The sequence below is a fragment of the Rhinopithecus bieti genome, unplaced genomic scaffold (assembly GCF_001698545.2).
Source record: "Rhinopithecus bieti isolate Rb0 unplaced genomic scaffold, ASM169854v2 scaffold_7212, whole genome shotgun sequence".
Taxonomy (NCBI): domain Eukaryota; kingdom Metazoa; phylum Chordata; class Mammalia; order Primates; family Cercopithecidae; genus Rhinopithecus; species Rhinopithecus bieti.
The window spans coordinates 4,961,678-4,988,349 of record NW_016806198.1 but is presented as its reverse complement, the minus strand read 5'-3'; the positions used below and the strand labels follow the sequence as shown (position 1 = coordinate 4,988,349).

At 49.5% G+C, this 26,672-nt stretch overlaps 1 protein-coding gene across 5 annotated transcripts in view; it reads right to left on the bottom strand.

Moving 5' to 3' along the window:
• The window catches only part of NDRG1 (N-myc downstream regulated 1), a 59,936-nt gene that overhangs the window by 20,140 nt on the left and 13,124 nt on the right, over positions 1–26,672 (bottom strand). For 2 of the 5 annotated variants that reach the window (XM_017875133.1, XM_017875131.1), the window contains exons 3-7: positions 22,798–22,833; positions 6,850–6,955; positions 4,400–4,520; positions 1,547–1,609; positions 742–802 (exon numbers count right to left, since the gene is read on the bottom strand). In XM_017875133.1, coding sequence (XP_017730622.1) covers positions 742–802; positions 1,547–1,609; positions 4,400–4,520; positions 6,850–6,955; positions 22,798–22,833 — 387 coding nt within the window. Of the gene's footprint in view, positions 1–741; positions 803–1,546; positions 1,610–4,399; positions 4,521–6,849; positions 6,956–22,797; positions 22,834–23,662; positions 23,683–26,672 lie in introns of those variants that run through there. The other 3 variants (XM_017875134.1, XM_017875132.1, XM_017875135.1) reach the window with 2 other exon arrangements.

Here is a 26,672-nt window from a genome sequence, read left to right as displayed (position 1 = left end):
ATTATGTGATGCAGATATATATAGATATAGATATGTACACCTGGGGTACAGTTGAGACATTTTTTAATTTGCTGAGAGTCTATATGGCCAGACCATTTTGTATTCATGTCAGCATTTCTTTTTTTTTTTTTTTGTAAGATGGATGTTGTAGAATCATGTCAGTATTCCTAACCTCTAGCAAAGCCCAGCAAATCATAGGCAGTCAAAATACCTATGGATGAACAAAATGAGTATTATTGCATTCTTACACAATTGCTTGGTGAGGATACAAAGGAAGAGCGGCTTTTGATCTGAGCCCAGAGAAATAACAATGACAACTGTCATGAAAACTTCTTGTGTCTGATTCTAGTTTAGAATCAGTTACGAACCAGGAGTACCCCGACTGCAAAAACCTGTACAGCTGTTACAAAGCAGTGTCACACAGAGTACTCAGTGAGCAAGGAGCGTCCTCACTAGATGGCTAAGCAGACAAAGTCAATGACAAAAGAATGTGTCCAGTATCACTCAAGAGTGGAGGAAGAGAAAAGGTTGTGAGTATATACATATATATACACACACACGTATATATATGTATATACATATGAGTACTCATGTGCCCCCCCCACACACACACACACAAACTGTGGAGCATACGGGTCATTTCTTTTTCCCTTTTGGGTTTTCAATGCTTTTTCCAAATGTCTTCCTTCATCTTAAAATGTTATTTAAAATGCGATTTTCAAAAAATGCCAAAGCACTCACGGCAAATCGAGTTAGGATGTAGGCGCCTGCTCCTGTTCCCATGCCAATAATGCTTTTCAGCCTGGAAGCAGAAATACAAACGCATGTCACACAAGGAGAGAGTGACAGGAGCCCCCAAGGACCCACTTAGAACTTCCTGAGGGTGACCGCCTGGCTAGGCAATGCGGGAGCATGCTGCCATGACTGCCTGCACAGCCCTGAGGTTACCGTGTTTTAGGACTGGACAGAGACTGCGACCGACCTTGGAGAGCCGCGCCCCTTATCCTCACTTCCCTCCTGGCCGCCACCCAGGCTCTGAGAGACCGTCTGACATTTCGGGAAGGCCCGTTACGGCATCATTTCTTCCCACTCTTAAGCTTTATTTTGGATTCTAAAACTTGGAATGAAAACAAATTGAGCAAGAACCATGAAGTTATCATTATTTGAAGGACTCAAGACAGAGATGAACACTGGAAAAATGAGGGTGTGGAGAGAAAAGCTGAGGTCTCAGGCAACTCCATTCCAGAACATTCCATGGGAAAGAGAAGGGAATGGAAGAACAGGAGGCAAGAGCAAATGGGTGGGGCGGCTGCCATCACACAACATAACATTCATGCAAGAGGAAAACTGAAGTTACAGGAGGCAGACTAGAGCTCAGAGACTGTGTGAAGAACAGTGTTCACAGAGTGATAAGCTAATTTCTTGCCTCATCTTTAAACTGCAAGCTTAATTTTAGTGGTCAGTCCAGATCAAAGCCAAGGGGCAGGAAGACGCTAGAAGCCAGGCTTCTCTGCAAACGGAGGAGGAGCTGGTCCCTTGCTCTTACCCAAACTGTTGAAGGACTCCAGGAAGCATTTCAGCCAGCTGATCCATGGAGGGGTACATGTACCTGGGGATGACACAGAGAGGCCATTAGTGAACGCCCAGAGAGAAACGGGTAATCCAAACAGGGACACGCTTGAAGGGTGGGGGCCATGCAACAGACTGCCCCATGCACCCAGAACCCCCAGTCTAGTTCCTTCCCATCCTCCTTCCAAGAAGACCCTTGCAGCACACCCTAACTATCAATTGCTTCCTATGCGTCAGGTCCCATGGACGCATTTTGGGGCATTATTAGCTCATTCAGTTCCCACAATAACTCTAGAAGGCTGCTAGGATTTTCCCCCCAGCAAGATTATAAATATCACTGAAGCTGAGAGATAAGCCACTTGGCCTCATGAGAACAGTAGATGGTTAGCCAGAAACATGTCCTCACTGGGTTTGTCTGGTTTTGGGTCTAGAGTGTTGCAGAAACTGACTAGAAGGCATTTCACAATTCCAACCTCAGGGAGAAGGAATTAGATCAGGCATGAATGAGTTCCATCCGCAAAGGAGTGATTGATCCTCACACATGCGGGGCTCTTGGTGAGGTAATGGCAGGGGCCTGTGAGCAAAGCAGAGGCAAACCAGGACAGGAGCCGCCCTCAAGTCTACAGAAACAGGGGGTGTGACTCATAACAAAGGCTATCGAAAGAGACCTGCCATGATCAGGTGATCAGGGAGGGCTTCTTAGAAGAAGTGACGCTGAAGGGGTCATGGGAACCTGATGAGTAAAGCGTGTGGGCAGGGAAGCAGCGTATTCAGATGCCCTGGGAAGAGCCAGGAAGAGCCCGTATGGCGTAGCTCCACATCAACAGAACCACTGAGTTAGAAGCCGCAGGGCAGAAGAGGGGCAAAGATATGAAGCTCCTCTGAAATGGCCACGCCTCAATTTGGAGCCAGCAGCTCCTAAGGTGTGACACTGGAGAAGCCACTTAATTGCAGGGCCCTCTGTTTCTTCCCTGTTGCCCAGGGCTGGTGTGAGGCAAGGAAGCAGCAGAATTCTACTCCCAAGGTCCCTCCTGTATAGATGGTGGAAGCCAGAGCCAGGAAGAGCCCAGCCAGGGATCCCCCACCCTGCTCTGCTGTCTTAGCTTCAGGATATAGGGGGCTCACCCTTAAAGGGCCTGGGAGACTCCCTCTCACCCCTCCCAAGCCCCACACTCTCCTCTGCCCTACTCCAGGAGGAAGAAACAAGTCAGGCCCCACTCTGACAGTGGGTCCCACCAGATGCACACAAAAACCACCTAGTAAACTAGGGGGAAAATACCCTGTAATATCCAGACCAACTGAATAAAATTCCTGGGGTGGGGCTCAGGCCTCAGAATATTTGTAAAACTTCTCCAGGGGGAACTAAGAGTCTCAGCTTTCCCCCAAGTCTTTCACACAATTGGTCCAACCAAAGGTAGATTTACTGACATACCTCTGGCTTTATCTGCTGGTTAACAATTAACCATGTCCCACTGTTTTAAATCACTTTTAATTTTTGGTCCTGGTCCCATATGGTTGGCTGTACCTTCCCTTCCTCTCTGATAAAGGTTAATTATTAAGGATAATTCTGAACACTAATAAAAAAGGATTTCTATTTACAAATGCCAAGAAGGCCCCTTCTGGAAGACTTTAAACCCAAGAACCTGCTCCTGCCCTGGTTTAATCAGAGCGTCAGGTGCGGGGACAAGAGGGATTATCTCTGTGGTCTGCCTCCCCAACGTGATGCTGATTGGAGGATCCAACAAGCTTGACCATAATTGCACGAGGGGAAACTGAAAGGCCATGCCCATACAGATCACGAGCTGACAAGGGCCAGGCGGTGTAAACACTCTCAACTAAGACAGCCTGATGTTCCGAAGAGGATACGCGTCTCCGTAGATAGGACCAAAGCCAACTCCCTGGTTCTCAGCTGTGCAACCTTTTTTTCTTTTTTGGAGACAGAGTCTTGCTCTGTCACCCAGGCTGGAGTGCAGTGGTACAATCTCCGCTCACTGCAACCTCTGCCTCCCAGGTTCAAGGAATTCTCTGGCCTCAGCCTCCCGAGTGGTGGGGATTACAGCCATGTGCCACCACGCCCGGCTAATTTTTGTATTTTTAGTGGAGACAGGGTTTCACCATGTTGGCCAGGCTGGTCTCAAACTCCTGACCTCAGGTGGTTTGCCCACCTCGGCCTCCCAAAGTACTGAGATTACAGGCGTGAACCACCGTGCCTGGCCTCAGCTGTGCAACCCTGAGCAAGGTAGTTAATGCCTCCATGCCTCAATATGTTCATCTGGAAAATGCAGCTAACAATACCAACCACACAGAGCTAGCTATAAGGATTAACCCCAATGTTAAATACGAATGATGAAGCCTAGCCCACAGGAAGTGATCCATCAACGTTACTTCTCTCCCTCTTTTTTTCTCCACAACCTTCTAGGTTTTTCACCACACTATTTGGTCATGTCAAGTCCTCCTCCACTTCAGTCCTGTCCAGGCTGAGCACACCTATGGTAACGCCAGCCTTGCAGGAAGGCTGGGGGAATGGGGAGGTAGCATCTGATGAGTATGCTGTTTCAGTTTAGGAAGATGAAAAAGTCCTGGAGACAGATGGTGGTGATGGCTGCACAACAATGTCTGAATGTCCTTGATGCCACTGAACTATATACTTAAAAATGGTTGCAGTGCTAACTTTTATGTTATGTATCTTCCCACAATTTAAAAAGTGGTTAAGACGATACATTTCATATTTTACCACAACTAAAAAGTATTTAAAAGAGCAAAGCAGCTGAACCCCTCCCCGACACCCAGTTTCCATGCTGTAGAGCTCATAGGGCAAGAGGCCTCTCACCCTGCAGGGAAGGAGGCTGCGCCGTCCTGCTGGCCAGGGGCATCCACGTGGCAGACGGCGAAGTGCTGGGTGATCTCCTGCATGTCCTCGTAGTTGAAGAGGGGATTGTAGCAGGTTTTGTCTGAAGAATAGCAGAGAGGGAGAGACGAGAAAGAAGTAAGAGGAGAAAAAAAATCAGGTGTCTCGGTGGCAAAGCTCATTCATTTTGTTTCACTCCTATTCGGAAGAAGGAGGTGAACTTGGAAGAACACAGATGTTCGCGTTTTTTGTTTTTTGGTTTTGTCCCCCTGCCCACTTTCTTCTGGTGACAAAAAGCAAGAGTAAGTCATGGGGCAAGGGAGTGGGAGCTGGCAGATGAATCTTGCAGTTGGTGCTGGAAGGGGCTCCCAGGCTGGCTCCTGCAGCTCCTCCAGTCAGTCAGGGTCAGGATGGCCCTGGCATGAGATGGGTTTGCCCCCTGATCCTCTCTTTCCATCTGGGCCCACTATACCCTCCTATCTGGGGTACTGGCCCAGGACACACATAATTTTCAAACAAGGAGGAGCATGGGAGGTGAGATGTGCCTCCTCCTTTCATGTGGCCTAGATGAGTCTCCTCACCGCTGAAGCCTAAGAAAGTCGGGCTGCTCACCCTACTTCCTGTCCCTTTTCCTCCTGGGCACTCAGCTAGACAGTACTTCCCAGGCTGCCTTGCAATGAGAAGCAGCCATGTGATCTGTTTCTGGCCAATAGACTGTGACTGTCACCATTTCCTCACCATACCTGCCACCGAGATCCTCTAAGATCCTCTAAGCTTCTCTCTTCTCCCATCTACCTGCCAGAAGCACAGTTTCCAGCAGAAGGCTCTGCAGCCCCAGCGGATGGCAAACCCCCAAGCTAGAAGGAGCCTGGGTCCTTGAATTGCCAAATAGAACATGTCCCACTCAACACCCACTAAACTGTTACATGAGCGAGAAATAAAACATATATTGTGTTAAGCCACAGAGGGCTTGGCATCTTTTGTTACAGTGGTAAGCCTATGATAAACCAACAATGAGCCTCTCTAAATGGGGAGAGAGGCTGCCATATGCAATCCCAGTTCCTTGTCAAAGTCAAATAAGATAGCGTAAATCAAAATACCTAGCATGGCCCTGGTACAAAATGGATGTAAGGGAAACAGACAGGGGCAGAAGTGAGATAAAAGAAGGTGAGAATGAAGTATAAAAGTGGTTTTCAGTGGATTTCCGTGAAATCATCCCCAGCCTCAAGGTATTGATAAGCTTTATAGAAACAAATGAAAATCAGGCAGTCTACCATCAAAAATCAAGGAAGCTTGCAATACTCAAGTTCACAAAAATTACGGGACCAGTGAAACCTATGTGTCTTCTGATTCCTCACAGAAGAATTCACCTCTACTCCATGAAATTTCAGCATTTAGTAGATTCCATTCCATTCGCATCTATGAAAAATGGGGAACCCACCTCTGAAAACCCTCCTGGTAATCTTGGAATTCACAGTCTAAACATTCATGGCAGTGTTACTCACACAGCCAAAAAGTGAAAATGCCCCAGATGCCCATCAACTAAAGAATAGATGGCCAGGCCCAGTGACTCATGCCTGTAATCCCAGCACTTTGGGAGGCAGAGGTGGGTGGATCACCTGAGGTCAGGAGTTCGAGGCCAGCCTGGCCAATATGATGAAATCCCACCTCTACTAAAAAAACAAAAATTAGCCAGGCGTGGTGGTGGGTGCCTGTAATCCCAGCTACTCGAGAGGCTGAGGCACAAGAATCGCTTGAACCCAGGAGGTGGATTACAGTGAGCCAAGATCGCACCACTGCACTCCAGCCTGGGCAACAGCGCGAGACTCTGTCTCAAAAAAAAAAAAAGAATAAAGTGTGGTAAATCCATACAATGGAATATTATTATTCAATAAAGGAATAAAGGCAATACAAATACTAATGCATGGCCTGGATAAACCTTGAAAGCATTATGAAAGAAGCCAGTTACAAAAAAATTACATGTTATTTGATTCAATGTATACAAAATTCCAGAATAGGCAAATTCACAGAAAAGGAAAGTCAATGAAGGGTCAGTCATCTGGGGGTGGGGTGACAGATAAAAGTACAGGATTTTTTGGAAGGATGAAAAAGTTCCAAAACTGTGCTGACGGTTGCACAATTCTGTGAAAAGACTAGAACCATATGTGTGCATTAATATAGAAGTCACTGTCACAGATAGCAAAGAACTCCCTGTGTTCCCAGTGCCTCTGGGCACACAGACAACTCCATGCCCACATGCAGCACATTTCTGGCTTTTCCAGGCTGTGGCAAGAGTTCTTCCCAGAACAGCTCCAGGAAGTCCCAGGCAAAAAGAAACCACCAGCTCCCGGCCACCAGCCCTTCTCGGCTGCCTTTTTCCGCCACTCTCTTGGGAACCGGCTGACAGGGAACCAGAGCTCCTCAGAACTTACGGTTCATGCCGATGTCATGGTAGGTGAGGATGACAGGCCGGTTTCCCTTGGGAGTCCCACACAGTGTGACGTGAACAGAGCCATGCAAAGTCTCGATGTCCTGCTCCTGAGGAGACACAGCAGACAGTGGGCTGGTCATGTGGGGTTTCGCAGCATCCGTGTGGCTGAAGATACCCAGACTGTTTCCAACTGTGTTTTGAGGAAGCTCACTTCTTATCTGGCCATAAGATCCCTGGCTTCGGGCAGCAGCTCTCTCTGGCCAGAAGCCACTCCCAGGACCAGGGCTAGGAGGGGCTGGCTTCGGGCAGCAGCTCTCTCTGGCCAGAAGCCATTCCCAGGACCAGGGCTAGGAGGGGACTCCCAGGAAGCAGGGGACAGAGGCCTGGCTCAGACTGTGCTGTTAAATGCACAAAATGCTGGGGAAAGGGCCTGCCCGTGACCATCTCTGCACCGGACTGTTTGCTCCGTCCGGAAAACAGGCCACCAAGCCTGTGCTTCCTTGCTTCCTTGCCCCCAGGTCCCACTGACCCCACAGGTTACTGTACCTGTGACTAACATGTGGTGACTTGGGGTTACCCAGAATTCACTCCCCACTTCCAAGAACAGCCCCCAATTTCCTTCAGGAGCCCACCCAACTCTCACCCTCAGTCCTAAGAGTTCTGTTGACACTGACCCCCCTCCCCACGTTTCACAAGTCAAGGCCAGTTCATGCACTCCACCTCCCAGTTGCAAGGACTGGATCAGGTAAGAACACATAGGTTGGCTCAGGCCAACTAAAGCCAACTGCACTTATTTCTAGTAATTGGGGAACTGGACTGGACTTGATGGAGCAAGGCTGGGAGGGCTGGATCTGCAGCAGCAGCCACATTGTCACCATGAGGCAAGGGCCTGCCTGAAAGTATGGCCAGCCTAGGGACAGAAAAGAGTGAAAGAAGGTTTGGGGATGGCATTCACCACCTGGGATTTTCAGTTACATGGGCCACCAACTTCCAATCCCATGTAAGCCATGTTGAGTTGACCAAAAGATTCTGAATGATACCACGCCCATTCTCCCTCCTGCCCTTCCTTCTCATTGGGCCAGGTGGTTCTTCTGGTCAAGGTCAACTCTCCAGCTCGGCCAGCGACCCCCAGCCAGCTTACTCCCACTCATCCCCGTGCCTCTCCGCACCAAATCTTCCTAACAGTTGAAGGCCTGCTCGTCTTTCTTCCTCTGGATAACCAAAAAAAAAAGGCACCCTGCCTTGGTTCCAAGCACCCCAGTTCACTCCTGGACCAACCCTTCACCTGCCATGTTTATCTAAACTCCTGCAGAGGGTGGCTGTGAGTCTTTTTCCATCGTCACTTCCACTCGCCCTTCACCCCATGCCTACCCTGGGCTTCCGCCCTCCTCAAGGTCACCCAAAAGTTCCCGAGGACCCCAGTCACTCATCTCCCTTCAGTGATTTCCACGTCTGCGAGCAGTGACCTCCCCTTTGAAGTGCTCCACTCTGGGCTCTGCTCCCACAGGGCAATTGGGAAGCAGGGAGGCAAGGCCATCAGGCTGCTGAGACTATCCAAGTGCCAAGGCAGTGCTGAGCCATGTCCCTCCACGTCCTCACCCTCACAGGAGCCCTGCCAGGGCCAAGTGACCCAGCTGGCTGAGGAAGTAAAGTCGGTGTCCCAGAGTCACGTGGGCAGGCAGCACAGAGGCGGGTCCCCCAGACAATCAACCTCCGCGGGGCCTCAGGCTTCTCAGCACTTGGCCCGCCTGCGAGCGGCGCACACTCAGGCCTCAGGAGGCCACTCAGCTCAGCACACTGCATTGATTTTCCAAAGAGCAAATGAGGCAGTGAAGTGGAACACAGAACACTCCAGATGCTGCTGAACCTGCTTCCAGAAGCCCGCAGAAATGTGACCTATACAGGTCACTGCCGTGTGGCGGCAGAGGAGAGTCAATGTTTACAAACTCACGCTTGAGAAGAGGCGATGGGACAGATCACCACTCAGGTGCCCTGTGGGGGCAAGTCACCTCCTCCCCAGCTTGAATCTTTAAAACAGGAACAGCCAGGCCCTTCCTCCCTCCTAGGGGTGCTGAAAGTCCAGAGAATGCCGGCTGCTCCATCCGCAAGTGACACCCTGTGACTCACGGATGGCAGCCACCCACATGCCATCCGCACCAGCTGGTGATCGGATTCCACCTCTGCTACTTCTTTACCCCTGATACTTAAGGCAGTTTCATTTCATCTGAGAAACATTCATTAGGCACCTATTGTATGCCAGGTCCCCTATGTCCCCGCAGGGATGAGTGGGTGACAACTCACAAGCTAGTAGGGGCAGTGGAGACGGTCCCAGGGGGCTGCAGGTCCTCTGGGTCCTCTGAGAAAAGAGGAGAAAAAGGATTTAACCCACCAGGGTGTTGCTGGGAATGGGACCAGGAAAGCCGCCTGAATCCTGTAAGATCAACGATTCTCAACCTGAGGAACAGGTTCAAAATAAAGAAAATGGCATCCAATTCCCAGGCTCCCCCGCAGTGTATGGAAGCTCCGTATTGAGTTTCCAACAAGAAATCACCACCTCCCCCTCCCCAGTGGAGGAGTGCAAGGGTTCCCGACACCCACTTGAAGAACCCCGAAGCCAGCCAGCCCCAGGCCACCATCATGCTTCTGCAGAAAGGAGACAAGCACTCCAGCTCACTCATGGACCAATCTCTCACCTGCCATGTTCATCTAAACTCCTGCAGAGGGTGGTCCTGACTCTTTCTCAATGGCCACTTCCACTCACCTGCCCTGGGTTTCCGCCCTCCTCAAGGTTACCTAGAAGTTTCCTGTTCCTGAATGGCACAGAGATGCAGCAGTGGTTACCAGGGGAGGGTGGCGATGTATAAAGAATGTACTGTACAGAGCCAGGCCCAGCCCCCTGGGAGCACCTGGGCCCGCCCAGCACAGGGTCATCCTGGCACCTGCATTAGCCCCCAACACCGTAAGTCCCCTGGCACAAACAGCTCAGCCCCATCTCCCTTCCCCACTCTCTGCCCCTCAGGGCCCAATGCTTCTTTCCTGCCCATAACAGGCATTGGAAAAATCCATAGATGAGGGAGCAGTGGCCCAGCTTCCAGCGGGGGCCACAGATCATCTGCTGGGCCCAGCCTGGCCCTGAAGCCACTATGGGAACAAAGGTCTATTTGTTTGTGGGGGCACATTCTTCATTGTCTCCCCAGCTGGCCCACATGGCTCCCTCTAAAAGACAGGCCAGGGCAGGCGGTGTTCCCACCAAGTCCTACCACTCCCCAACCTCTGAGCCTCCAGGTCCTCACCCCTGAGCTGGGAGAGCCACCTGCACCCCAGGCTCCATAGCGGGAGAGGAGTCACCTGCACAGAGCCCAGAGCACAGCACTAGGCAGGAAGGGGATTCCCGGTACGGGCAGCAGAGGGTGCTAATGTGGTGGCAGGTATGGGACATGCCACCCCAGCTGGCATCAAGAATGTCCCTGGCAGCCCCCGGGGTTGCGGGTGCGTAGCAGATTTCTGACTCATCTCTTTGAAGGTCTTAAAATATACAGCCATGGAACCAGAACTAAATTGGAGGGTCTATCCTTCCAAGTCCAAGAAGGAAAGGTTACCTGGGTCTCATTTGCTGCTCTGTCCACAGACCTCTGCACAGCTGCCTGCTCTCAGTGGGCACCCGGTATCTGCTGGATAAAAGATCTGATCCTGGCAGGTAATGGTGAGCATTACCCACTAGGAAGGAACTTTATCTCCTGAGGGCATCGATCCATGTTGGGCTCTTCCCCACTCTGCTCCTGGATTGGCCATGAGATGCTCAGCTCCCTCCCGATAAAGACTCCAGGGTTGGTGAGAGCCTAACAGGGCACCAATGCTTCACTCCAGCTCATGAGGAGTGTCAGGACCCTGGCTGCTGCCTCAACACTGCCCCAAACCTCAGCCTGAGCAGGACTCAAAAAAGAGGCTTTCGATATTGCTTGCCTTGGTGGGAAGGACAAAGACCCCGTCTGAGAAAGTGGAACTGAAGTGGTGGAAGTCACGCAGGGGCAGGGCTGCCTCCCAGGCATAGGTGAGCAGAGGTGAGGGAGGAGAACATTTGCTAAGCGCCTATGAAGACTAAAGCAGGGTATCAGACCTCCATGCCACTGGGAGACCCATCAATCCCATTTTACAGGTAAAGAAGTTGAGGGGATTCTCCCAAGGTCATAGGCTTGTGGTGGTAGAACCGGGATTCGAACTCTCTCCACTGGGCCCTTGCTCCTTTGTGCCAGGGTCTCCTGGCCCCCATCGGTCCTCCACTCAGTTCCTGGACCCCCGGCACACACAGAAGGAGGAGAAAAAAAGCAAGTGTTGTACCTGTACCCAAGTCCCATCCCCTAAGTCACACACACACACCCCCCTAACAAACACACCCACCAACAAACGCACGTGCACGCACACGGTTCTAAGCCAGTCAGGAAGACTGTCTGAGATTGAATGGGAGAATTACAACACTCACAAACACAGGCCTTTGTCCTATTCAGTCCCAAAGGAATGTTCTGTCCTTCTGTCCCTGCCGGGATAAATCACTCAGTGTTCTGGAGAGAGGAACCCGTCCCGTGTCTTCTATGTTTTCCCAAAGAGAAAGCACAAGGAACCCAGAACATCAGAACTGCAAGGTGCACTGTTCATCCTCTTGCCTGAGAGAGCAAAGTGCCTGTCTCGGGGCTCATCAGGGACCCCCCAGCTTCTGGCTGGGACAAGGCTGGCAACACAAACACAACTCCTCCGCCATCCAGAGCCCCACACCCAGCTCTTCCACAGCTCAGGACCAGGCCACAGAAGACCCTGCTCACAAGGCCTGATTCAGACAAGACGACGAAAAGGCAAAAACCTGGCTGCACACACTTTCCTCTCACCTGCTCTGAAGAGTCTAGAAAGCTGCTCTCTCAAGTCTAGAGGTGGTGGCAGAGATGGGGGCAGTAATAAACTGCCACTGCATCTTACCCCATGCCCGCTCTGAGTCTCTCACACGTGTTTTCTCATTAAACACATGCAACAACCACTGCAGAGATGAGAAAGCTGAGGCTGAGAGAGATTAAGGACTTCATCCAAGGCCACACAGCTGGAATAGTGGGGCAGGATCTGAATCAAGCTTGGATTAGGATGTCTGCATCCAAAGCCTGTTCTCTTTATCATCCTGTTTCACATTCTCTGCCGGGCAGAAGAGGGGAAGGAAACCTTTCTCTGCCACATGCACTGTGACTCCCTAAAGGGGGATGCAGCAAGTCAGATTCCCCACACTTATTTGACTGCAGAACACTTGTACCTCCCCAGCGTCTCCAAGGACTGGCCATCCCTGCAGCACAGGCTGTTACACTACCAAACAGAATCGAGAAATAATATCTGCTGCTCCTATCCTCCTAAAACAGGCACCTGCCCCCAAACTGCAGGCATGTGTGTCTTTGTGAGGAAGTGTGCCAGCATTGGAAATACCTCAGCACAGACATCAGACATCACCTCCTTCCTGCTACCCACCATACACACGCCATGCAAACCCTGTTCTCTTCTTTGCAGCACAACCACAATTACAAATATACATGTAACAGCTGCCTCCCCAGCCAGACCGCCAATTCCTAGAGGGAAAGGCTGGCTCTCCAACAGACAGAGTCTGGCCTGGAGGGTGCACTTAGAGATTTACAGTCTACACTGCCTGTATGCTGGCAAGTAGCAAACATGGCACCTACCACTATGGTCTACACCGCCTGTAAGCTGTCAAGTGGGGAAATAGGACCTAACACTATGCCTTGAAGATTTCATCTCTTTGGCTGTCAATCCTGGCTTGGGAGCTTTAAAACTATGGCAGACTCTGTTGGTTGGCATCCCAAACATCTGTTGTTCCCGTCTTTTTGAGGACAGAATTCCAACTGCTGTACTAAGAAGCCAAGTGCCTGATAAAGTGGTCCCCTTCCTTATTCAACTCCCTGGAAACCAAGGACGGTCAGGAGGTTCAGTTCTGGCTAATGAGATGCCAGCAGAAATTCCTGCAGCTTCAAGGAGAGTTTTTTAAAAAGGATCAGACTTGACCTTTTGATTCTTGTCCTTTCACCCTCCCGCCTGCATCCTATTTGGGACATGGATGAGATGCTCGGGGATTCGGTGGCCATCCTACCAATCTGAGGACCAAAGCCGCATGCTCAGGTGACAGCAGGAAGCTGTTAAGGACTAACTCCAGCAGGGCTGGGTGACATTCATAGCCCAGGGTGTTAGTTTTTTAGGCTGGTGAGAATAGCAAACATTTCCTTGTTACAGCACTGTTTTTTGAGCAATACTTATCCTAATGTTATAACCACCACATGCCCCTGGCCAAGTTATCAGCCTTCTCTGACAATCCCTGCCATCAGTTGTAAGCTGAGGTCAATGACAAGGCCTCCTGTTCCATTGAGATACTCCCAAGACTAAAACCATGGGACAGACCTGATCGTGTTTTGCAAACTGCGGCGTTTCCCTCCACGTCAGCTGTTATGGACAACCGCTCCAGAATGATTAGTGTGAAGCTGCCAGGGCCAGCCCTGCTGGCTTAAGTCAACTCTCTGGATGATCCGGAGGGGCTCTGGAGGCCAGCTGTGACTGTCTCCCCACTGCCCCCGGTAATCCCCTCCTTCCCAGCAGGCCCTGGCCAGATGCCGACCGTCCCGGGCTCTAAGAGGATGACCACATACCCAGGCTCTAAGTCAGTTGGTGGGCTGGGCGACCCCTCCCTCAGTCTGACAAGCCTTGGGGTCCAAGCATGGCCAGACCAGTCAGGGTGCCCTCTGGAAGAGCAGGCCAGGAAGCTGACTGTGGCTCATCAGCATCAAGTCAAGGCCCACGGCAGCAAGAAAAGTAAATCATGGGAACAGAGGCTCAAGTGAAAATGTCAGAGGCCTGTCCCCTCCCCACCATCTTTTCATAAAATGATACACTCCTCCCCCTATATTTTCCTGGTTCATCTCCTGTGCCCATGGAGGAGGAGGGGCAGCCACAGCTGTGCCACTCATCTTAATGATCCATTCCATTAAGTAACAAACACAGGTCAGGTGTGATGGCTCACACCTGTAACTTTGAGTTTGAGACCAGCGTCTGCAACATAGTGAGACCTCCTTTCTACAAAAAATAAAATTAGCCAGGCATGGTGGCTCATGCCTATACTCCCAGCTACTAGGGAGGCTGATGTGGGAGGATCACTTGAGCCTGGGAGGTCACAGTTGCAGTGAGCCGAGATTGCACTACTGCACTCCAGCCTGGACAACAAAGGGATACCCTGTCTTAAAAAAAAAAAAAAAAAAAAAAAGAGTAAAGAACACATAAAGTACCAGAGATAACTGGGGGAGGTGTGTGTAGCCAGGAGGAACACGATAAAAAGACAGCCACCCACTTACTAAGCAAGTTCAATAAAGCCAGCTTTGTCTCCTGTGCTATATCACGACAGCCATTGAACAGATAGCCTCCGGGGCTGAAGTATAGGTGCCCAACAAGATAACAGAGTTAAGATTCAAGATAGATAGATCCTTGGGCTTCCAAAGTCATGATTCCCCTGCAAGCCACACACAATGGAAGACCTTCCAGAGGTCAAGCTGGGTCTGTCACTTCTCACTTCATTCCCCAGGCTTCTTTCATGTTGACATAAGGTCAAGAGAATTAAACAAAGTTACACAGAGTCAGGGAACAGACTGCTGTGGGCAGAGGGTGTCAGCCTGGGAATACAGCATGCAACTGGAACCCACACTGAAGACCTCAGTTCTCCAAGGAAAGAATTAGGAAGAACGTCTATGTTTGGATTAGGGTGAAGAGATGGAGCAGACCCCGTCATCCATGGAGCAGGGGAGGGCGACAAAGACCTGTGAGCTGAGCCCGCTGCTGTGTGCGTTCAGTGTCTGCAGTGCGCTCAGGGACAGCAATGCTCCCCACTGTTTCACAGATTAGGAAACTAAGCCCCAGGGAGGTCAAGTGAGTGGCCAAGGACACGCGAGTAGCAAATGACAGGGCTGGGTCTGCACTCGCTTCTGCTCACTGCACCCTTTCTGGGATGCCAAGAGATGAGTGAGGTCAGCCTGGCAGAGCCTGGCCTGGACACACCTCAGAGGCCCTGGTATGAGCCCTACCTCTCCTGTTCTATTGGAGGCTGCTCCTAGGAAACCCACGACCGAATTGCAGAAGAAGCACACTGTGTTTATTTTCTAAAGCCTCATTTTGCGCTGATCCAGATGAGTGTTCCCACCATCTGTCACCCGAAGGGTTTGCTCTAAGTCCCAGTGGCTTTGCTAGGAAGTAGGGCTGGGGGAGGGCGAGGTTGGGAAATGGTGAGTTGAGGATTTCCAGGCTTCTGTCTGAGCTCTGCCCACCTTCAGTCATGGGGCATGAAAACAAGAAGCAACTGTGTGGAAAGAGAGAAACTAGCAAAAGGTCACCATTTCCATTTTCCCTGTGAGCTGGTCTGCTTCCAAAAAGAGGAGGGAAAACAGCCCTCCTGAATGGGATCGTACATCCCCAAGACCAGCTCAGCTCTGCCGAACAAGAGGCCTCGCAGCAGAATGGGAGCCAGACCTCCGGAGCCCCCGCCCAGCCCTGGTACTGCCCCAGGCCCCTCCACCACTCCACACCGAGGCCCCGTGGGTAACATCAGCTCACTTCTCAGAGAGCCCTGGTGAGCACACAAACACAGATTCCCATGGAAACCAAATCAAATCTAACCGTCTGAATAACTCCAGATCCAGGTGGAGGGAATTAGAAGCAGCAAATCCAACAGAAAAAGCAATTTGAAGCCACAGAAAGTCATCCGGCCCACGAGATACAATTTATGGGTGATGAAGTCAACTCTGCTGTCCCTTCCCCAAAACCCGTTAAATTCACTTTGGTTCCAGACGTGCGGACTGAATCAGCTTTCGCCATCTATCTCATTGTGGCGTGACACTGAGCAAATCCTTGAGATTTTCTGGGCCTAGTATCTTCAACATAAAACGAGGATGGCAAGGATACCTCCCTCAACACGGTTTCATGAGGATCACATGAGCAGATGCAGGGAAAGGGCCCAGCATGGTATCTGACATACAGCAGAGCTCAAGAGAGGCCAGCCAGTACAACTTCCATGACTATAACATTTTTTGGGAAGCAGATGGATCTAAATCCAGGAGTATCTCAACAGCACCCTCTGGCAAGTTCTCTAACATCTTCAAATGGGTCTCTCATCTGCAAAAGAGGCCAACACCCCTCACCTTGGCAGGGAAGCCCTGAGACAATGAGTATGCAGGTATTTATTCTTCCTCCTCTTCCCTCCCTCAGGTGGCCTTCCACAAAGCTCCCATCTGGAGCAGAAGTCTTAGACTCTAGAATTATAGCCAAAGAGGCGAAGCTGGAACCCAAAACACTCCCACCCTCCCTACTCCTCAAATTTGCAAACACAATTGCCTAAAACCTGATGCCAGAGGCCTCTCAGCAGAGCCACATCAGATCGTGTCCTTCCTGCAACCCCGACACCTAGGCCAGCAGCCCGCCCACCCCGTGCTCTGAGGGTTCCGGAATCTTTCCAGGAACGGCAGCCAGGTGGGGGCCTGACAGCGCTGGCAGAACCTCATATGCAAATCACCAATCACTTTGCCCAAACATCACCCAGGACAAAACACAGAGACCACCTAAAGGTGATGCCAGTGACGGAGAGATAAGGCCTAATGCCATCTGCTCTGGCAGGCGAGCTGTCTCCTGAGACAGGCCACCCAGCAGCTCAACACAGACTCCACCAGCAGCTCCTCAGTGCCAAGCTCTGGGCTCAGTGTGTGTGTTTTGATTCATTTAAAAAACAAACAAACAAAAAGCCTAAATTATTGACTACATTGGGACAGGAAGTAGGAATCTGCCTGAGTTATTCAAAGTGCGGAAGCAGTAATTCTTTTTCAAGGAATAACATCGACTGCTTTCAGATACACAAAATAAAGCGACTCAAGACTCCTTAGACTGAACCAGGGGGGAAGCTATGCCCAGGGGGAAGAACTGCCCAGGAGGGAGCCCTATTTTAACAAGCAGGTAAGAAACCAACTAAATGAATAGATAAAATCCATTTGCCATTAAGGCACATCAACTCTTGAGTCCTACAACAAATCCTCCTCAGTAGGCTAAACATAAGCCCAATGAAGTGTTGTTTAGATTATCTGCTTGGCTAGATCTTTTGACAAGCAGACGTGGCAAAGGTGAACCAGAATCTAGTCCAAAATGGCTTGATTAGCCTTTGCAGAAACAGGGCTGTACTCAAGCAGCGCGGTTGAGGGAACTGTCTGCATCAGACAGCCCTGGGCTCAATGTGGCCCACTTCACAGCTGCCGCCCCTGGGAAAGTCTCAGTTTCCTTATCTGTAAAGGATGATGGTACAGGTCCCCAAAGGTTCAGCAAGAGCGCATGGGAGGCCTTCAGTGCTGGCCTGGCTCATCAGAGGACACCGAAGTGCATGGCAGGCAGGTGCTGTCCTGTCACTTTGCTGGAGCTCCTGTGTGAATCTGAGGTCAGAGCATGCTGACCAGTCCCCAGGCTGATAAGCCCTGTAAGCCCCCTTGACCAAAGCTCTGTCCTTCTCAGTTCCTAGCCCTGTAACCCATCAGGCCCCAGAGAGCTTCTGTCTGTCATACTGCACCACATCTTCTGAAGGAAATTCTACAGCAACCCTACACCCAAGATTTTGGAGACTGCTGAAAATCTGGGGGATGCTTTCATCAATCTCATGAGTCCCTAACACCTTCAATTCTAAGAAGCCAAATCTAAATGAATACGGTTTTAAACAAAGATTTTCTTTTGGTAACAACCTTGAAAAAGTGTCATTCAACACTCAGATTTCAGCTCAAATATTGTGACTTACTGGGAACACTGAGTCTGTTAACAGCTTACAGGAATAACACATTTTTGCCCTTGGAAATTTCAGAATCCAGATCAGAAAGGCCTTTGCTTGTGCTGTTACCTCCGCCTGGAATGATCTACCCCAGTCTTCTCTTTGTCACGTGATTGGCTCCATCTGTCTTTTAGGTTCAGAGCAATGTCATGACTTAAAACAGCCTCAACCTAAGACAGCACCCCAGCCATGCCCTCTCCCATCACCTGGCTCTGTATCACCCTTCACTATTCTCTTAAAGCACCTACAGAAGCTGGAATTCTCACATATGCTTATTTGTATGTTTCTTTGCCTCCTTCTTCTAGGGAATCTGGATTGATTTCAAATATGTGCCCTGGAAGCACATAGCTTGAGATTCCCTTTCCAGCTCTGCGATCTCAGGCAAGTTCCCTAACCTCTCTGTGCTTCAGGTCCTCTCTCTCCGTAGGATGGGAACAGGATCACTGTAAGCACCCATGGGGCACATTTGGCATGCTGCCAGGCATGCATTCTGTGCTTGGCTATACTGAGCTATTATTCCAGAATGTAGGTTCCTGAAAACACGGGTTACTGCCTGTCATGCTCATCACTGCATCCCCAGCACCTAAACTAAGGCCAGGCACAAAGTGGGCATTTGTTAAAGAAACAAAGGAAAGCACAACAGGGAAAAATGCCCCGACCTCATAGGACAGCTCGGGGGATTAACTCAGAGGGCTCAGTCCAGGCTGGTGCAGGATGCTGGGAGACCTCATCCTGACCTCTGCTCTGTCCTTCCAAAGGCTTCTCTGTGTGGTCCCCACTTTGATGATGTCCTAAGGGGCAGCTCCTTAACCGACCCCGGCCTGAGCCACATAGGTTGACCTTCCCTGGGAGTAGGGGCGAGAGCTCCTATTCTCTGTTCTCTCAGTTGCCTGTGTCCTGAGATGGGAGAATGCAAAAGTGTTTTGCAGACTTTCCAGAGAAACACACATGTGAGGAATTATCTTCACAGGGCACAAATAAACTATGCTTTCTAGGTTTCTCAGAATTGAAAACCAAGATTTTAAAATCCAAAATAACCATATGATCCAGTGATAGGGTTTGGCTGTGTCCCCACCCAAATCTTATCCTGAATCGTAGCTCCCATAATCCCCACATGTCGTGGGAGGGAACCAATGGGAGGTAACTGAATCATGGGGGCAGGTTTTGCCTGTGCTGTTCTCGTGATAGTGAATGAATGAGTCTCAAGAGATCTCACGGTTTTACAAAGGGCAGTTCCCCTGCAAAAATGCTCGTGCCTGCCGCCATGTAAGACGTGCCTTTGCTCCTCCTTCACCTTCCACCATGAATGCGAGGCCTCCCCAGTCATGTGAAACCTCTTTCTCTCTATAAATTACCCAGTTTCTGATATGTCCTTATAGCAGATTGAAAATGGACTAATACCTCCAGCAATTCCACTTATGGGTATATGCCCCCCGACACTGAAAGCAGGATCTCAAAGAGGTATCTATACGTGCATGTTCACAGCAGGCTATTATTCACAATAGCCCAAAGTGCCCAAAGTGTCCACCAATGGACAAATGGATAAGCAAAATGTGGGTCATACATACAATAGAATATGATTCAGCCTTATAAAGGAAGGAAATGCTCACACCTGCTACAACAGGGATGAACCCTGAGGACATGATGCTAACCTATACCAGCTAGACACTGGCAAAGAACGAATCAATGCAAACAAATACAGTTTTATAATAATAATACAGTATATGACTGCATTTATATGAGGTACTTAGAGTAATCAAAATCACAGAGACAGAAAATTGAAGGGTGACTGCATGAAGCTAGAATGAGGAGTTGTTTAATGGGACAGAGTTTCAGCTCTGCAAGTTTTAAAGTTCTGGCGGTGCAGTGGCTCAAGCCTGTAATTCCAGCACTTTGGGAGGCTGAGGCAGGCAGATCACTTGAAGCCAGGAGTTCGAGACCAGACTGGCCAACATGGAAAAACCCGTCTCTACTAAAATACAAAATTAGCCCAGTGTGGTGGCGGCCACCTGTAATCCCAGCCACTCATGAGACTGAGGCATGAGAATTGCTTGAACCCAGGAGGCAAAGGTTGCAGTGAGCCAAGATCGCACCACTATACTCTAGTCTGGATGACAAAGCAAGACTCTGTGTAAACAAAAATAAAAATACATAAAGTTCTGAAGATGGATGATAGTGAGTTGCACAGTAATATGAACATACTTAATATTACTGAACTGTACATTTAAAAGTAGTTAAGATGGCCGGGCGCGGTGGCTCAAGCCTGTAATCCCAGCACTTTGGGAGGCTGAGATGGGCGGATCACAAGGTCAGGAGATAGAGACCATCCTGGCTAACACGGTGAAACCCCGTCTCTACTAAAAAAAAATACAAAAAACTAGCCAGGCGAGGTGGCGGGCACCTGTAGTCCCAGCTACTCTGGAGGCTGAGGCAGGAGAATGGCATAAACCCGGGAGGCGGTGCTTGCAGTGAGCTGAGATCCGGCCACTGCACTCCAGCCTGGGCGACAGAGCTAGACTCCGTCCCAAAAAAAAAAAAAAAAAGTAGTTAAGATGGTAAATTGGATGTTATGTGTATTTTTCCACAACAACAAAAATAATTAGGGAGAACACCCCACGATAGCTAGTGGATAGGGTATGTGATGTTTGGCCCAGTACTGATGCGGGAAGCACCACATCACTGGCCCTTGTCAGTGTCCTCTCTCCAATGCCACTTAACAAGGCTGGAGCGCTGTCTCCATTTCACAGATGGGGAAATGGAGGTGAAGCAACTTGTGCTAGGTCAATCACCAGGAAAGGGCATCCATGGGGCTTGCGGTTCACTCTTCCTGGCTCTGGAATGGGGCTTTCACCTGAGGAGGATGGACGATCACATCCCCACTGCAGGAAGATACAACCTCAGTGCCAGCAAGCCGCTCCCCTGGGGAACACAAGGAGCTGACATTTCAGCCACAGGGAAGGTTGGCAAGGGCAGCTTCGATCAGGCTGAGGGAGGCTGGTGTGGCCCGGCCCATCCCTGAATGAGCAGATGGCCCCTAGGACTAACTTCCAGCTGTTCTCAGCTCAGAGAACCAAACAACCAAGGCCATAGTGCTGGTGCTGCAGCCACTGCGCCTGCTGCAGCTCTGACTGCCCTGGGCACATTATTCCCCATTCTCAAGAGGGTGAAAAAGAGGATCCGCTGCCATAACTCTTAGCTGCCCCACCATGCCACCCTGAAGGAGTGACTTCTCCTTTTCTCTGTCCCTCAGGTTCCCCAGCTGTAAAATGAAGGCTTGGACTTGATAAACCTCAAGATAAGTGCATTCACCTCCCACCCTACTGGAGCACCTTCGCATGCCCAGCGTCCTGCAACACAGAGAGGAACGGGATGGGAGAAGCCTGGACCTCAGCACACGAGTGGTGCAGGAAGAACATGGGCTTCCTTCCTGGTCAGGCAGAGTGTGGCTCCCGGTCCCTCCACTCTGGCCTCAGTCTACCCATCTGAAAAATAAGGCTAATGGTGCCTCTCATGTTATCATGAGATATTGAGGTATTACATGAGATATTAGCTGGGAAGCTGTCAGCACAGTGCCTGGTGGGTAGGAAGCCCTCACCAACATCACTAAAACCTACACAAGCAGCAAGGGAAGTTCTCAGGGCTGGAAGAGGCGAGGCCCAGAGATTGGCACCACTTCCCCAATCACTGCTGAGTGACCTCAGGCAAGTTAGCTCTCAATGCTGTCTCTCTTCTTCTTCTTCTTTTTTTTTTTTTTTTTTTTTTTTTTTTTTGAGATGGAGTTTCACTCTTGTTCCCCAAGCTGGAGTGCAATGGCGCAATCTTGGCTCACCGCAACCTCCGCCTCCCAGGTTCAAGAGATTCTCCTGCCTCAGCCTCCCAAGTAGCTGGGATTATAGGCACTTACCACCACGCCTGGCTAATTTTTGTATTTTTAGTAGAGACAGGGTTTCTCCAGGCTGGCCTCGAGCTCCTGACCTCAGGTGATCTGCGTGCTTTAGCCTCCCAAAGTGCTGGGATTACAGGTGTGAGCCACTGCACTTGGCCCTTTGTTCTTCTTAAACATTGAGGTCAGGGTGGATCTCTAGGGACAGCCTGACACAACCAGGATGAGGAGAGAATACACATCTTGGGGGCGGTATCGAAAGCCTCGATGATCTACTAGCCAATGCTTCCAGCCCCTCTCACATCCTTTTCCTTCCTTCCAAAGACAGTGCAAGATTCCTCACCTCGGGACGGATGGGGGAGCATTCGCGAAATAAGAGATTCAAGAGGAAAAGTGGAGTTGTTTTGAGGTAAGGAGATAGAACAGAGGAGTGAGATGCAGAGCACAGAATGGGTCCCAAACTGGGGACACCTGTGCAACACACAGGTAGATGTTCAGGTGAGAACATCTCAGCCGCCTTTGGCTGGTCCAGGAGCGTGCCTGTCCTTCTTCACGGAAACCACAAGCTCGCCATATGCTCAGGCTTTCTGCCCCACCCTCCAGAGCCCAGCACAGCACCGGACCCACCCGAGCTTGGGGCTAACGAGTCCAGGACTTAGAGTTCCTGAAGTTCTGACCCAGCCCTCAGCTGAGAGAGCCCAGTCTGTTCTCCTGAGAGCCTGTTCTTGGACACAGCTGAGCTGCACCCCCTGGCATGCCCTGCAATCCTGAGTGGGGATGGAGATACTTCAGTTCTGGGCCAGTAAACCACAGAGAAGGCTGGTTTCAGTTTCCCAAGCAGAGCCAAGAACATCAAACTTTTGCTTCTGTTCCCTCCCCTCACAGGGTCCCAAGCCAGCCCAGCATCACACCATTTTTCCCACACATGTCCCACCGTTCTGGCCAATTATTTGGGGCTGAAACAGGTGTCTTCTGCTTTCATGGGAAGTGACTGGTTCCTGCTTCTCTGGCCAGCACTCAAGTCAGCTTCTGTCTGGGAGCAGCAGCTGAGGGTGAGGACCTAGCTGAGACCACTGCCTTCTCTCCCCTTGCCCACAACGTTTGCAGAATGATCTACTTAAACCAATGGAAAGAAAGAGGAAAAAGAGAAGATGGGATGAGGAAGGGGAAGGAAAGCCACATCCTCTACTTGCCTGGACATCAAACTCTTGTAGGAGGCTGGTGATGGTCTGTGGAAAGATAAAAAAGATTGTCAATTCCATCTGTGTCCTCTGTAAGAGAAATAATGTTGGGACGTATGGGCCTTTCTACGCCCTGAATCTGTAACTATGCTCCCTCCTTTGTGGGGTCTCCCTAATTCCTCACAAAGGCAGGCTTTCCTTTTCTTTTTTTTTTTTTCTTTTTGAGACTGAGTCTCGCTCTGTCGCCCAGGCTGGAGTGTAGTGGTGTGATCTCGGCTCACTGCAAGCTCCGCCTCCCGTGTTCACGCCATTCTCCTGACTCAGTCTCCTGTGTAGCTGGAACTACAGGCGCCCACCACCACACCTAGTTTTTTTTTTTTTTTTTTTTTTGTATTTTAGCAGAGACGGGGTTTCACCATGTTAGCCAGGATGGTCTTGATCTCCTGACCTCATGATCCACCTGCCTCGGCCTCCCAAAGTGCTGGGATTACAGGCGTGAGCCACTGCGCCCAGCCCAGACTCTCCTTTTCATCGCAAAATAGAAGTCCAGCAGAAAAGCAGACACATTAACTGGATTCCTTTCTGACAATAGCCTTGACAGATAAAAATCTGAAGGTCTAAGCTGATGACAAGCTTGAGAGATACAGAAATTTGATATCTGACTATTAACTGGTCTCCCTGGCTCCACCCGTGTGCTATACTTTTAAAACTCAAACCTGACCACATCATGGTCCTCCTTACATTTTTTCTATGGCTGCTGTCATCTAGACCTGGATCAAATTTCAATCTCTTGTGAGTAGAAGAAGCAGTGGAGACCTCTAAGCATTTCCCTCGATCTGAAAATTCTGAGTTTCAGGCTGGGTGCGGTGGCTCATACCTGTAATCTCAGCACTTTGGGAGGGCCGAGGCGGGTGGATCACCAGAGGTCGGGAGTTCGAGACCAGCTTGACGAACATGGAGAAACCCCGTCTCTACTAAAAATACAAAATTAGCCAGGCATGGTGGCACATGTCTGGAATCCCAGCTACTCGGGAGAATGAGGCAGGAGGATTCCTTGAACCCAGGAGGCAGAGGTTGCAGTGAGCCTAGATCACATCATTGCACTCCAGCCTGGGCAACAAGAGCGAAATTCCATCTCAAAAAAAAAATCTGAGTTTCAGCCCAAATTCTATCTTTTACCAGAGTTGTCCATGGCAGGACAGGCCCAGGAAGACAGAGAAAAGCCCCATGTCCCCTCTGGCCTGGTGAAAGTGTGACTCGGAGGACCAACTGGAGTCTTGGCTGGCCAACATTTCTAACAGATGTTGCTGGCATGTTTTCCTCCTCCTGACACAGAGACGGAGTCCCAACACTGTGAAAACTGAGCCCCAGCCTCACCCACCACAAACCTCCAGAAAAGAAGACAGCTCAGCAGAGCAAAATGCAAAAGTGATGAGGGGAATAGGATGATGGAATGGAGCCCCTATTAGATGGCAGGGATTGGAAGACTAGATGACAACACAGGCCCTCGTGCTGGGGATTCAAATAGCTCCACATCCCCTGGGCTGTGGGCAAGAACATCAGGGACTCTGGGTAAATTCAAGTGGAAGCAAACGTGGCTGGCACCTATACCATTGCCCTGTGTGTGTATATGTGCACGTGAGTGTGTACTGGTGGGAAAGAATGGAGAAAGCCATTCTGTACAACAAGCATCAAACTTTAAAACGTCAGCAGAGTGCAGTGGCAATCCAGATTGCAGACAGACACAAGGAAGAACTTCCCAATAGTTCAGTCCAACTCTAAACACTTTGCTGAGTCAATCTAAGGAAATGAAAGGAATTTATTTCCATCTAAACCTTGAAAGAAAGGGTAAATATTCACTGAGAGATACACTGGCATGTAACCCTGAGTGGATAAGCTCTTAGAGATGTGTTTCATATATAAAATGTTGTAAGGATTCCAGTAGGCTGCCTGAAATAAATAAAAAATATTGTTTTAAATGCATTCACCCTTGGACCCAACGATGCCACTTCTGAGAACTTTTTTCTAGGGCTGTATCTGCACATGTATGGAATGACACACATGAAAGATACAAGGGTGCGAATTTCTTGCAGCGCTGTTTATAATAGCAAAAGGCTGGAAAGACATAGGTGTTCACATACTGGGCACTGGGCAAATACATGAGGTGGGATACTATGCACCTAAAAAGAGAAAAGCACATGGTTTGTGGACTGATGTTGAAAAGAGCTCCCAGAAATGTTCAGTGAATAAAGGAAAGCGTGGGATACTATTTTCACAGGGTTTTTTTTAAAGGGAGAAATAAGAACACGGTGATATGTATTTGTTCTACCTAGAGGTTTTTGTTTGATTGTTTCAGAAGACTACGTCACAGACCCACTGTTAAGACGACATGGATTTAGAACCTGCATAGTATACAGTAGGGGTTGGCACACTACAATCTGCCTCACCACATGTTTTAAATTTTTACTGGAACACAGCAAGTACATTCACTTACATACTGTCTATGGCTGCTTTCTTGCTATAATGGCAAAGTTGACTGGTTGCAACAGAGATCATGTGGCCTTCAGTGTCTAAGATATTTACTATCTGACACTTTACAGAAAAGATTTGCAGACCCCTAGTGTGGAATGATAAGCAAGTATTCTGTAGCTTCCCCAGGCTTGGTTCCGAATTCTAGTTGTACCAGCTATCTGAATGAACTTGGCCAATCCCCTTCCTGTCTAGGACCAGTTTTGTGTGTGTGTGTGTGTGTTTTTTTAATCAGCAAAAGGTGAAAAGAGATAGTTGCCTCACACATTTTTAAAGAAAAGTCTATGAAATTATGAACCTAAAACAAATCAGTCACATATAGAGTCATAAAGAAATTAAATGAACAGTCTTTTCACCAACGTCAACTGGCCTGGGTTTGATTCCATGTCCCACACTTTGTAACTATGCAAAGAAGACAAATTAACCTCCCTAAGACTCAACTTCCTCCTCCACAAAATGAGTACAATCACAGAACCTGGGACCTGCATGAACCAAAGCTGAAATACAGTTGGCGGAGAAGCAGGCATGCAGGATGTGGTTAGTGCATGGTAATTATCATTTTTAAAAGCATTTAGTTGGCTTTAGACTAACTTCACTTTTGGACCAAAGCTTCCACATTTTTAAAAAGACATATCATCAGAGGCAGTTATGAGGCTCAGTGAGAATTGGGATGTGAACATGTTTTGAAGCTACAATGTCAACCGTGCAAATGTAAAGGTTCATTCATCATCAGAACAATCAGCCCAGGATGGGCCCTGCCAGCCCAGCCTATAGGACAGGGGCCTCTGTTTCCAACAGGAAGGGCTCTGTTGACCGAAGAGGTTTGCCCAAAAAGATAATAATAGCAAGTGAAAAAGCGACTATGCATTGCCCATCTCCTCTATTGCAAAGTTCTAACTGCTCCCTATGAATTAGGTCACTCCATCCTCACTTGGCCCCATGACGTAAGTCCTAATGTCACCATTTTACAGATGAAGAACTAGAACACGAAGAGACTGAGAGGTTTGCAAGTGGACACCAAGCTGCAAAGTGTCACAGCTGGGATTTAAGCCCAGACGGTGTGGCCCCAGGGTATGCAGCTTTAATCAGAGCTGAGGCAGGCAGTCCCCATGAGCAACTGGGCCCCATGTTGCATCTTCTATAACCACAGAATGTTAGAGACGGGAAAGCTGAGAGAACCTCTGGTTCGATGCCCTCACATTACAAATGACAGCAGAAGGGCCCAGAGAAGTGGGCAAGGGGCCCAGCCCCAATCCTATGGGACTTGAACCAGAGCAGCCTCTCACAACTGTGCATTTCAAGGAAGCAGTGGATACACGTGTTATGTGTGTATGCATGTGTGTCTGTGTATGCTGTGT